The sequence below is a fragment of the Melospiza melodia genome, chromosome 27 (assembly GCF_035770615.1).
Source record: "Melospiza melodia melodia isolate bMelMel2 chromosome 27, bMelMel2.pri, whole genome shotgun sequence".
Lineage (NCBI taxonomy): Eukaryota > Metazoa > Chordata > Aves > Passeriformes > Passerellidae > Melospiza > Melospiza melodia.
Genome location: NC_086220.1, coordinates 9,701,773 through 9,712,953, shown reverse-complemented (window position 1 = coordinate 9,712,953; position 11,181 = coordinate 9,701,773). Strand labels below are relative to the sequence as shown.

The 11,181-nt window shown below is 46.8% G+C and overlaps 1 protein-coding gene across 8 annotated transcripts in view; it reads right to left on the bottom strand.

Annotated features, from left to right (window-relative positions):
• Positions 1-316: 316 nt before the first annotated feature.
• The window catches only part of SRRM1 (serine and arginine repetitive matrix 1), a 17,260-nt gene continuing 6,395 nt past the window's right edge, over positions 317-11,181 (bottom strand). For 2 of the 8 annotated variants that reach the window (XM_063177621.1, XM_063177629.1), the window contains 13 exons: positions 10,694-10,894; positions 10,025-10,240; positions 9,391-9,510; positions 7,611-7,882; positions 7,425-7,505; positions 7,004-7,090; positions 6,279-6,417; positions 6,002-6,043; positions 4,245-4,349; positions 3,278-3,739; positions 2,115-2,292; positions 1,478-1,672; positions 317-1,301 (listed from right to left, as the gene is read on the bottom strand). In XM_063177621.1, coding sequence (XP_063033691.1) covers positions 1,197-1,301; positions 1,478-1,672; positions 2,115-2,292; positions 3,278-3,739; positions 4,245-4,349; positions 6,002-6,043; positions 6,279-6,417; positions 7,004-7,090; positions 7,425-7,505; positions 7,611-7,882; positions 9,391-9,510; positions 10,025-10,240; positions 10,694-10,894 — 2,203 coding nt within the window. In that variant the 3' untranslated portion in view covers positions 317-1,196. The remainder of the gene's footprint in view (positions 1,302-1,477; positions 1,673-2,114; positions 2,293-3,277; positions 3,740-4,244; positions 4,350-6,001; positions 6,044-6,278; positions 6,418-7,003; positions 7,091-7,424; positions 7,506-7,610; positions 7,883-9,390; positions 9,511-10,024; positions 10,241-10,693; positions 10,895-11,181) is intronic. The other 6 variants (XM_063177622.1, XM_063177623.1, XM_063177624.1 and 3 more) reach the window with 6 other exon arrangements.

The following is an 11,181-nucleotide window of genomic DNA, read 5'->3' as shown; positions in this document are numbered from 1 at the left end:
TCATTTCCTGCAGGGCCTTCAAACACTTCACTTGTTCTGACCAGCAATTTTCACAGCAAATATTGAGTTTGAGCTTCTCCATTCTCCCAAAACACTGCCCAGGTAAGGCTGTTAGACTTCTGCTTGGCAGGAACTCCACAGGAGCATCACTAATTAAAGGGCTTTTCCTGCTCCACCAGGCCAGTTAAAAGCCCCAATTTTTCCAGAGCCAGCACAGTGGATCAAACACTTTCTCATCTCTGAACACTCATTAATCCTGCACAAAACAAAGCTGATTAGCAAATGTAAACGTCCAGATAAAAATAGCCAACATCTGTTTAAATTTAGAAATTTATTTTGTTTAATCCACAAGCTTTATATAGCTTTAGTTAAAAAAACAAAAACAAAGAACAGTGAAAACATGACAATATCCAAAGTTCAGGTTCCTCTAAACTTTCAAAGAACACAGCTCTGAAAGTTGCTCAGACCATTCCGAAGAACCGTAACGAGACAAGATTTATGAATGGGGCAACGACAGCTCACAAACAAAATTTATGGAACTGAAGGAATTATTATTTTTTTTCTGGGTCTGCTGATCATGGAAACTGCCCTTTAAAAAAAGAACATAAAAATACAAATGAAATTCCAGTGTTCCAAATCAACATGTTACATCAATATAAACCCACAGTGTCCTGGTAAACAACATGCTTTCATTTATGTACCACTCTAAATTGCTATTCTTGATTGGCTTTATGGAGACTATACAGGCAACAGTAGAAAGCATTAAAATAGAGATGTACTTCCTTGAATTCTGCAGTGGTTTTACTCCTGGGCAAGCCTACAAACCACAAAGGTTAGTAGCATCATGTAAGTGATACAAAAGAAGTCAAATGAGCCCCTCACAAATTCTGCTCAAGGCTCTGCTGGATTTCAAAGAAATGAGGGAACTGACGGTCATGTTTCAAACCTCCAAAACAAATTCCTACTGCTTCTAAAAAGTCTCACTCTAAATGAAATTATGCTGTCAATGAAAGAATGTCACTAGTACACTGTGGACACCTTTTGTAATGTAAATCCATGCCCTTTGTACATGGTGAACCTCAACCTAGCAATTATTACAACAAATGTTATATTCTAAAGCTCAAACACATTTAGCAATTTGAAATTGAATTCTGAGTACAAACCAAATAAAATGTACATTATATCAAAGGGTTGGCCTAGGAGGGGGGGGACACCTGCGCCTTCCTCATGGACCTCAGGGCCTTCTCCCGCAGGTGCTTCTCGAGGTCATCCAGGTTGTCCTCGGGTTCGCTCTCAGTCTCCTTCAAACAAACACAAAGAGCTGCTTCAAACACCCCAGGCTGGCCAGGCTGAGCCCTCCCAGCACTGAAATCCCCACAGGGAATCACACCTCCCCAAATCTCACTTTGGAATTGGGGCTGTCAGAACCCCAGGAGAGCAGGGCACACCCACCCTTGACAAAGTCCCAAATTCTCACCTTTTTGGGTTCTGTCTCTGCTTCCTGCTCTCCCTGTGCTGAGGTGGTGTCTGCTGGAGCCACAGCAGCAGCTACTGCAGCTGCTGCCGCCTTCTCCTTCTTATGCTTTTTGTGTTTCTTGTGCTTTTTATCCTTTTTATGCTTCTTATCCTTCTTTTTCTTCTTCTTCTTGCCACCACCTTCTTGATCTGAATTCTGTAGTAAATAATTCAATAGATGTTACAACTCATCTCTAAGGCTTCAAACTTCCCTGGCAAAGAATGGAACTGCCCCTGGGAAACACCTCAGAAGAAGAGGTGAAGATACCAAACAATCTGTTCTCCTCCCACTGGGAATACTCTGGGTTTGCACATAGGATACTGACCATAAATAAGCCCCCCATACTTTGTAGACCATAAAACTCATGTACACTCATGAAATGGGACAGACTTTTCCCCAGAAGTCTGATTTTCTATAGAGCACTATTTTCTCCCACACTTGGAGATGTTAAGCTTGAAAAATTCATGTTACAAATTGTTTTTAGAAGTTTTTAACAATGAAGAATGACCCCAAGCAGTTTCCCCCCTGTGAATAACCCTGGGGCCGCTCAGCAGCTCAGCCCTCCCAAGCAGAGGCTGTTTTATGAGCAGACAAATACCCTGGCAGGTGATGGGCTCTGAGTTGGGCTCTTGGCCTTTTTTGCAGGTGACCAGTTTGCAGAAGGAGAGCGAGAGCGGGCAGGAGATGCAGGTCCTGGGTGTTTTTTGGGAGCTGTCTCAGGTGACCCTGACGCAGAGCGGGACGAGGACACGCGCCGGGGGCTGGGGGTGGAAGCCCTGGGGAACACAGAGTCAGAGGTGAGACAGAACAAGGCAACATCAACACAAGAGCCAAAAGAACATCTTTGCTTTAACTTGGTCAGACTGCACTTAGAACATTTAAATTGATTTTAAAAAATAAATAGATAAATTGCTTTGCTGGTGTGATAAAAAAGGCAAAACAATCCAATGGCAGAGTGGATCCATAATGCAGAGGGATAATGCAGCCTGAAAAGCTGTTAAACAACCCTGCTGCTGCTCAGAACTGACTGCTGCCTTTCTGCTTGAACTAAGTTATAATCCCATTAAAAGCCAAGAGAACAGCAATGCTATTTAAATGTGCAAGGCTTTCCATTCAGCTACATTTTCCTTCTGAAAAAATTCATAAGCCAGCACCACACTTCTCACAGTCTGCTCAGAAAAGCAGCCTCTCACTAAAGCCAAAAATATTTACAATCTTAGCAGTTTATTATGAATGGTCACTTATGGAATTATTTCTGAGCTGATGAGAAGTGTTGGTCCCCTTCCACAGTTAGGTTTAAAGACACAATTAGGTTTTCTTTAAAGCCAGCAATTAAAGGGAAGGATCTGGGGAGACCTCGTGGCACATTTCAGGGTCTTATGAAAAGGATGGAGAGGGGCTTTTAATGCAGGCAGCACAAGGGGGAATGGCTTCCACTGCCAGAGACAGGGTTAGATGGCAGACTGGGGAAAATTTCTTCCTTGTGAGGGTGGGGAAACCCTGGCACAGGGTACCTAGAGCAGGTCTGGCTTCCCCTGGATCCTTGGCAGTGCCCAAGGCCAGGTTGAATATTGGGGCTTGGAGCAGCCTGGGACACTGGAAGGTGTCCCTGCCATGGCAGGCGTGGCACTAGAGGGGCTTTAAGGTCCCTTCCCACCCAAACCATTCTGGGATTCTGTGATTCCTTAACCACTTCCACTGCATCACAACTAAACAACAACCCCTCATCAAACCCCAAGCAGACAAGATGGGTTTCTTTACTTTGTTTTCTTGGGCTCTGGCGTTCTGGACACCCTCCTGATGGGCCTGCTGCTGGGTGAGGGTGACTGTCTCCTCTGCGGCGACGCCGACGCTCCCCGGCGCGGCGCCGGAGGGCTGGAGGAGGGGTGGGAAGCTCGAGGCCGTGGTGAAGGTGAATGCCTTTTGTTTTGTGGTGGAGAACGTGTTTCCCTGTTGGATCTGCTGGGAGGAGACCCCTTCCTGTGCTTGGAAGACACGGAAGGGGAGCGCCGCTTGGCAGTGGGGGAGCTCCTCTGTTTTGGCGGTGGGGAGTGGGAGACTCTGCGCTTGGACTGGGGGGAAGGGGAGGCCCTTCTTTTGGGAGGGGGAGGAGGAGAAGCTGTTCTCCTCTTGGGAGGGGGAGATGGGGAATATCGCCTCTGGATCGGGGGGGAGTATCTCCGTGGAGAGGGAGAACGTCTGCGCGGGGGTGGCGATGGAGACCTGCAAAGAGAACAAACGGTCAGGGGTCACCCAGGCATGGACATCAGTCAGCAGTGCCCTGCAGTGCACCCAAAGAGGGGGAAAAGGACTCTAGAGTTCTTTAAACTTCTCCAGATTTAAATTCTAGAATTCTTTAGAAGTCAAAAGAGTTTAAAATAAAACTCTTTAAATCCAGAAAGGTTGCGGTTGCCCCATCCCTGGAAGTGTCCAAGGCCAGGTTGTACAAAACTTGCAGCAACCTGGGCTGGTGGAAGGTGTCACCACCCATGGCAGGGGGTGGGACTGGATGATCTTTAAGGTCCCTCCCAACCCAAGCCATCCCACGGTTGTGTAACTCCAATTCAGGATCTGCAGCACCAACCCAACAACATCCAGGCCATGCACCTACCACACCCAACACAACACAGCCCCCTCAGCTTCCCAGTGAAGGAACTGGGAGCAGAGCCCTTTTCCCATGCCCAGAGGTGGCCCAGAGCAGGCAGGGGCTGCCCGGGGGGGTCGGTACCTTCGGCGAGGCGGGGACGGCGAGCGGCGGCGCCGGGGCGGGGGCGCCGGGGAAGGGGAGCGGCGCCGGCGCGCGGGGGGCGGCGAGGGGCTCCTCCTCCTCCTGCTGCAGAGAACAGGCACCCATCAGGAAATGCAGCCGAGGCACCAGCTGCTCCCACTACACAGAATCTGCTCCTTCATGCACCTCAAAATGGAATTCTACTGGGAGCACCGATGGAAAGAAACGTACTTGAACCTTTCTGAAGAGTGTGAGATGATGAGTGTCTGACTGTGACCCTGAGCCCACCACGGTGTCTGACTGTGACCCTGAGCCCACCACGGTGTCTGACTGTGACCCTGAGCCCACCACATCAGCCAGGACACAATTCCACATCTGCACAACCTGATCCATCAACACCTTGTAGCCAAAGAAAGACCAAATGGTTGGAATGAGTGATGGATCACATGCTGATTTTGCCTTGGGTGGAGGTAATTTTCTTCACAGTGTGAAACTGTGCTCCATCTGAAATCCAAAATTATTTATTTCTTGAAATGCAGTGAAAAGAAAAAAGAGAGGTTGCTAAACTGCAGCTCTCTGGATTAAAACTGTTCACCAAATGAGTCATTTTCTACTTTGCAGGGTTTAACAACAGACTTCTGGAAAAGGGAATTTTAATCCAAAACATTCTTGCATAGAATTTTAAAGGAAAGGAATACTGGCAAAGTGAAATATTCCCTTTTTTTAAAAAAAGCAATTAAGATAAAATGACTGGATAAGGGAAAATTGAGAGCAATTAAAAAGCAAAACAGCTCATTTACATTAAGTGAGATCTGATTTCAAACATGCTGGGTATTGTTCTCCAAGGCAATGAAATACACTTTTATAGATAAGAGTTTGCTTCAAAATACAATGTTCTTTTATGATCCAAAAATCCCCCAGCCTTCAAATGTACCAACTGTCCTAATTAAACATGTATTTATGCAACAGGCAGTACGTGAATTCAGTGTGTTGCAAAACAAGATCAAAGCCTTTGAATCCCAACCTGTTTTCCATAGAAATGTTTGACAGGATCCATAATTAGGAAGGTCTGCATTGGTGAGGGAGTCATCCTTATCTCCTACATCATGATGTGCGCTGGGAGTATCTGCTAGCTAAGGCTTAATTACAGCCTGCTCAAGGGTCATTACATCCAATTAATAAACCCATCAAGCTTCCTGCACCTTTCTGTATTTCTAGACCAACACAGAGCAAGAAGTGTCACAAATAAAAAAGTCACTGCTGTTTTACTGATTGTCTACTTCCAGTAGTTTCAAATATCCCTTGAACTGAGAAATGAGAGTTTTGAAAACTCCAATCATCTCTGACCCAGAAGATCAAGATCTTAATTGCTTATTGCAAGTGTGCAGGAAGGTTTTGAGTCAGTGGCAGCAGGAACCCAACACTGCTCACCCAAAGCTGGGTGTCTGGAGCAAGGAGCCCCTGAGGAACACAACTGTTCAGCTGTTTCCAGGCATCAGTGGGATGTAACAGCATCAAAGTTATTGATGTCACAGGCTGATGTGAATTAACAAGGGGTGAGCAGTGAGGGACACAGAGCAGGTGCTGCTCCTTCTGTTTTTGCCAGTGAAATGGTTCCAGGTCCAACACAAGAAGGAGCACATCAGTCTGAATTTCCGTCACTGTGAGTGTGCAAGTCTAACGGACAAAAGGATGGCAAATGCTTATCCATGCCAAAATAAATGACAGCCTGTTTAAGAGACGAATTTCTAACCAACCTTTTCATCACTGGTGATTGCCACCTCTTTTCCATCTGCATCCTGAGAGCAGTGGAGGGAAAACAAAACAAAACAGAACAGATCTATCTGCCACGGGTCTGAGGCAAAAATGAACACCATCAAAGAAAGGTCAGAGCAATTTCTGCCAAATGAGTGTAATGGGAAGGAAACCTTGAAAGAAGTCTGGGCAGAGTGGGCATGACTTGATGTGTATTTGGTGAGAGTTGCAGAGATAGACATAAATACCAGGAAGGGATGAGCTAAGCTCAGGAGTTACCGAGGGGAGGAATCCTTCTGGCGCTTGCGGGGCGAGGGGCTGCGCGAGTGCGAGTGCCGGTGGCGCCTGCCCACCTCCCCGTTCTTCACGTTCGACCTCTTGGGCCTCTCCTCTTCTGAGGAAGATGAAGAACCAGAATCTGCAAACATAGAAAGAATCACTCTCTGGAAAATGATCTTTGAGACACTGGTCACTGCTGCAGTTCAAACCAACCTCATCTCCCATAAAACGAGAACCCAAAATTTAAAACAGATTGAATGAAGGAGTTGGCTGAACTTAAGTGATAAAAAAATCTAATGGGTAAAAAAACTGTCCCCATAAAATTTGGCTAGACAGGTAATTTAAGAGGTGAACTGCAGCTGCTTTTTGAAACTATGTGGACAAAAATACCCAGGTGAATTTACTGATCTCAAGCATAAAGAGTCCAAAGTAAGGAGAGATGATGTAATCCACAGCACACAATATTTGTGCGTGATGTTAAGAGTTTAGAAGCGCAATTTTAAAGATGCAAACCCATTAAGAAAAGATGTAATGACCTTTAAAAGTCACTTTTATTCCTCCTGAGTAATAATTAAAGTGACCTCATTATGAGTGGCAAATCTGTAATTAAGTTTACAATAGCACTGCAGAGCACAGAGCAAATAGTTTTAATCTGTATTTGAACTTAACTACTTCCTGCAAAAGGAAACTACAACGCAGTTTTCGGGAATTTCTGTGCTCCATACCAGATGAAGACTGTTGATTTTGCCTCCTGTACTGACGCCTCTGTTGGACAGAATCTGCTGCAGCCATTTTGCCTCCTTTGTCTTCTTCTGAAAGGACACACAAGGACAGGGCACTTAAACCAGGGATAAAGATTTGCCTATGCAGGCAGAAGGAAAGTTACGGACAGCAGACCATCAGGTATGGGGTTTTCCCTCACTCAAATCTTAGGATAACATAACATAAGGCTGAAATACACTTTGGCTGAACTTTCATTCCAAGCAATCTTGAATAGAAGGAGCCACCAGGAGTGATCATTTTTAGAGTTCTGAAAACTCTTGCCTTCAGTGCCAGACTTCCTGGAAGGCTCAGCACTTCCCTGCCCAAGTATTTCTGACTAAAAACCCCACACCCAGCAGCAGAGCTGAGAAGTCAGAGCCGTACCTGATTCCGACAATTCTGCTTTCCTGGGCTTGGGCGCTGGCGAAGGAGACTCTCTTTTCTCAGTGCTCTTATGCTTGGGCGCTACAAGACAAAAAGAAACAGCTCAGCTGCAATTCACACCGTTCCTTCAACGGACACATGTGAACAGCAGTCCCAAAGGGAACCCGGCTGTGACGGTGCCCTCACCTGAGGCCCTGCTGGGCGAGACGGAGCCGCGGCTCTTGCGGGCGCGGTTGGACTGCTGGGGCGTGGGCGAGCGGCGCGGCTTGGCCGGGGGGCTGCCGGGGGGCGAGGGCCGGTGGCGGCGCCGGGGGGGGCTGGCAGAGGGGGACAGCCGGCGCGTTTTGCGGGGGGGGCTGGACACGGGTCTCTTGGGAGGCTTCTTTGGTGGAGAGCGGGAGCGCGACGAGGACGAGGAGGAGCTGCTGCCGGACAGCGAGGCCGAGGAGCGTCTTCTCCTGCAAATCAAAGTCACATCAGCTCCTGCCCTGCCACGGTGGGGAACATGTCAGCACAAAGAACAAAGAACTGCGGTTGTTTGCAAGCACAGACACTGAGCCACAGACAACAGCACTTCCCAAACATGGTGGACTGCCTGCAACACTCGGTTTGGAGAAGAGGAGGATAATGACCAATCTTTCACAGTTATTCTTAACTATAATAGTGAGCTAAAAATTGTTAGTGTCACCTTCACTGGCTTTCTGTCAATCTACAGGCTACAGCTAAGCTTTGCCCCTGGAAACAATTAGTTTTGGTTGGGCTCTGTAACTTCTGGGTGGTTAAGAGAATTGTCTGTGTTAGCACGTGTCACTTAATCTCCAGAGCAGATCTGGGTAAGAGCTTAGTGTGCAAGGACACTAAAATGTTTTACACCAGGAGGTGAAAATTTCAGACAACTTAACAACTTAACAATTCAGAATCCATCTATTCATCCTTATGTTTTAGTTTTTCATCTTTACTTTGCAATTTGAAAAGGTAGGGCCTCAGAATTCTGCGGCAAAATTTGTGGCAAGTTCTGTTGCAATTGTGTACCTGCAGAATCCACCTTTGGCTGCAGAATTCCTGAGAACCTGGAAAAAAGAAACCCTACCTTGAGTGAGATAAACATTTGCTGAAAGGGTGCTCTTGTACATCTTGCAACATACATGTTTGATACTTTTCACAGTTTTCCCAGTAACTGTGTGAAATGAACATATTGACAAACTCAGGAAATAGTCATCACCTTGTCACAGAAAGGAAGAGAAGTGCTCCTTCCTCAAAAACAACTGCTGTACACAAAAGAAGCATCACTTTGATTCTCTTCCTATGAAAAGGATCAGAATCTATTCTCTCCCCATGAAGACAAATGTCTATTTTGACACTGCCAAAAGCACATCATTTACTTTGCAAGGCAGCTAAGAGCTTTGCCTCTACAGCAATTCTTATGCTGTGAAAAATGTGACTTGCAACACCAAAGGGCAAATCTTGAAGAATCTTAAGGAAGAGAACATGAAGAAGAAACATACTTCAAATCCAAATTTAATTTTAGGTGATAGAAATACAAGTCATAATTAAAATTCCTAACAAGTAAAATTCCCAACTTGTTCTCATTTTTTTTCCCCCAGTCAGGAAAGAAAAGTACTACGACTTAAGCAAAAAAGCCCTAAGGGATATCATGTCAGCCTGTGCTGGGAACTACCCAGAGCCATTTGAAGAAGCAAAAAAGAAAAAAAGCTCTGAAATTGCCACTTCTCAAAAAGGTGGAATTCTCATCACTACCCTAACTCAGAATAAATAATTTCACATCTGCAACCGTGTTCCCCCACAGCACACTCAGGAAAAGTGACAGTGCAGTTTCTCCATCACTCTGATCATACACCTGCCACTGCTGAGGTGAGATCAACAGGGAATTTTGCTAACACAGCTACAGTTCCCTTTAACTTTGCAGGTTTAGCACTTCAGCTGTCTCAAAAAGCAGGGCTCTTACCGCCTGACAGGGGATCTGCTCCTCCTGTGCCTGGGTGGGGGAGGCATCCTCCGGGGTGGGCTCCTCCTGCGCGGGGACGGCCGGCGCCGCGGGCTGGGTCGCCTTCTAGGGGAGTAAGACCTGTCACAATCAGAAATTCCAATGAAAAGCAACTATCTAACTTCCAGAGTTGAGGAAATGTATCCTCGGGGCACTGAGTGCAGAGTTGCTTTCCTCCAAGTGCACTGTATCAAGGCTGTATTTAGGTGAGGATGCCAAATGTACAGACACAATCAGGGCTTTGAAGTTTAACAATGTCACTCCATTAAGTAGTAGAATAATAAAAAAAAAGGAGGTAAAGAAAGCATTTTTCAGCATCAAACCCATGTCCTAAAGAAAGGCTACACAATTCTCATTATCAATATTAAGCAGCTGAATTCCTTCTCTGATCAGTGCTGGTCACCATGAGCATCTTCTCATAAATCAATACAAACAAAACACTCCCAAACACATTTATACACTAAATGCATCCTTCTCATTTGGCCCAAAACATCCACAGCTCAACACCTCTAAAAACATCACTGACCAAGAACATTAGGTGGCACCTGCAGCAGAAAATATTCTCAAGCTTCACAGTCAGCCCCTGAAGCCCTACCTTGACCGTGATCTATGGCGCCTTCTGGGTCGGGAATGAGATGGAGAACGGGACCGGGACCTTGACCTGGACTTGGACCGAGATGGGGATCTCTGACGAGTCTTCTCCTTCTCCTTCTCCCTCTCCCGCTCCCTCTCCTTCTTTGAATTACGTTCTGGTGAAGTTTCCTTAGTCTCTGGTACAGGTGGTTCAGGTTTAGGAGCTTTTGGGATATCACTGTCAAAAATAAGGACTTCATTTGTAAGCATATACAAACCACAGCCTGCATTTTAGAAGCTGCCAAGATATTCTCCTACAGCAAACATTCTCCTGCCCATTCTCTGACAAACTGCTCCAGAATTGTGAAAAGAGTTAGAATGTGGTACAATGATTCAAAAAGAGTAAGTAACATAGAAGCTACATGATGACAACCAGCTGGAAGTCAACATGACATTGTCACAAGTGTCAGTGATGAGCAGGACAATGAAATCACAGCGGCAGCAAAGCACACTGTCCTTAGAATTCTACAGAGGACAAAGAAACCTCACTGAAGATTCTAAAATAAATGCTTTGACTGTTGCAGGGGCACAGGAAAGAGCAGGCACTGCCCAAACCAAGCTCCAGTGAGGTATCAGAATAATAACTCCATTTTTTAAAGGCAACACATGGCTCTACACACAGAGCTCTCACCTGTTTGAAGCTGCCTCTTGCACAACGGTCTCCTTTGGTTTCACGGAGGGCTCTGGCTCAGGAGTGGCCTCTTTCTTCTCGGGGGCAGGGGTGGCACTGCGGCTCTTGGTGCGGTGGTGGGGGGAGCGCGAGTGGCTGCGCTTCCGCTCGCGGCGCACGGGAGACGATCGCCGCCGCGGGGAGGGAGAGCGGGACTTGCGTCTGGGGAGAGACAGGGCACTCACAGCCTGGGGACAGACAGGGCACTCACAGAGCACTCACAGCCTGGGGACAGCCAGGGCACTCACAGCCTGGGGACAGACAGGGCACTCACAGAGCACTCACAGCCTGGGAACAGCCAGAGCACTCACAGCCTGGGGACAGACAGGGCACTCACAGAGCACTCACAGCCTGGGGACAGCCAGAGCACTCACAGCTTGGGGACAGCCAGAGCACTCACAGAGCACTCACAGCCTGGGAACAGCCAGAGCACTCACAGCTTGGGGACA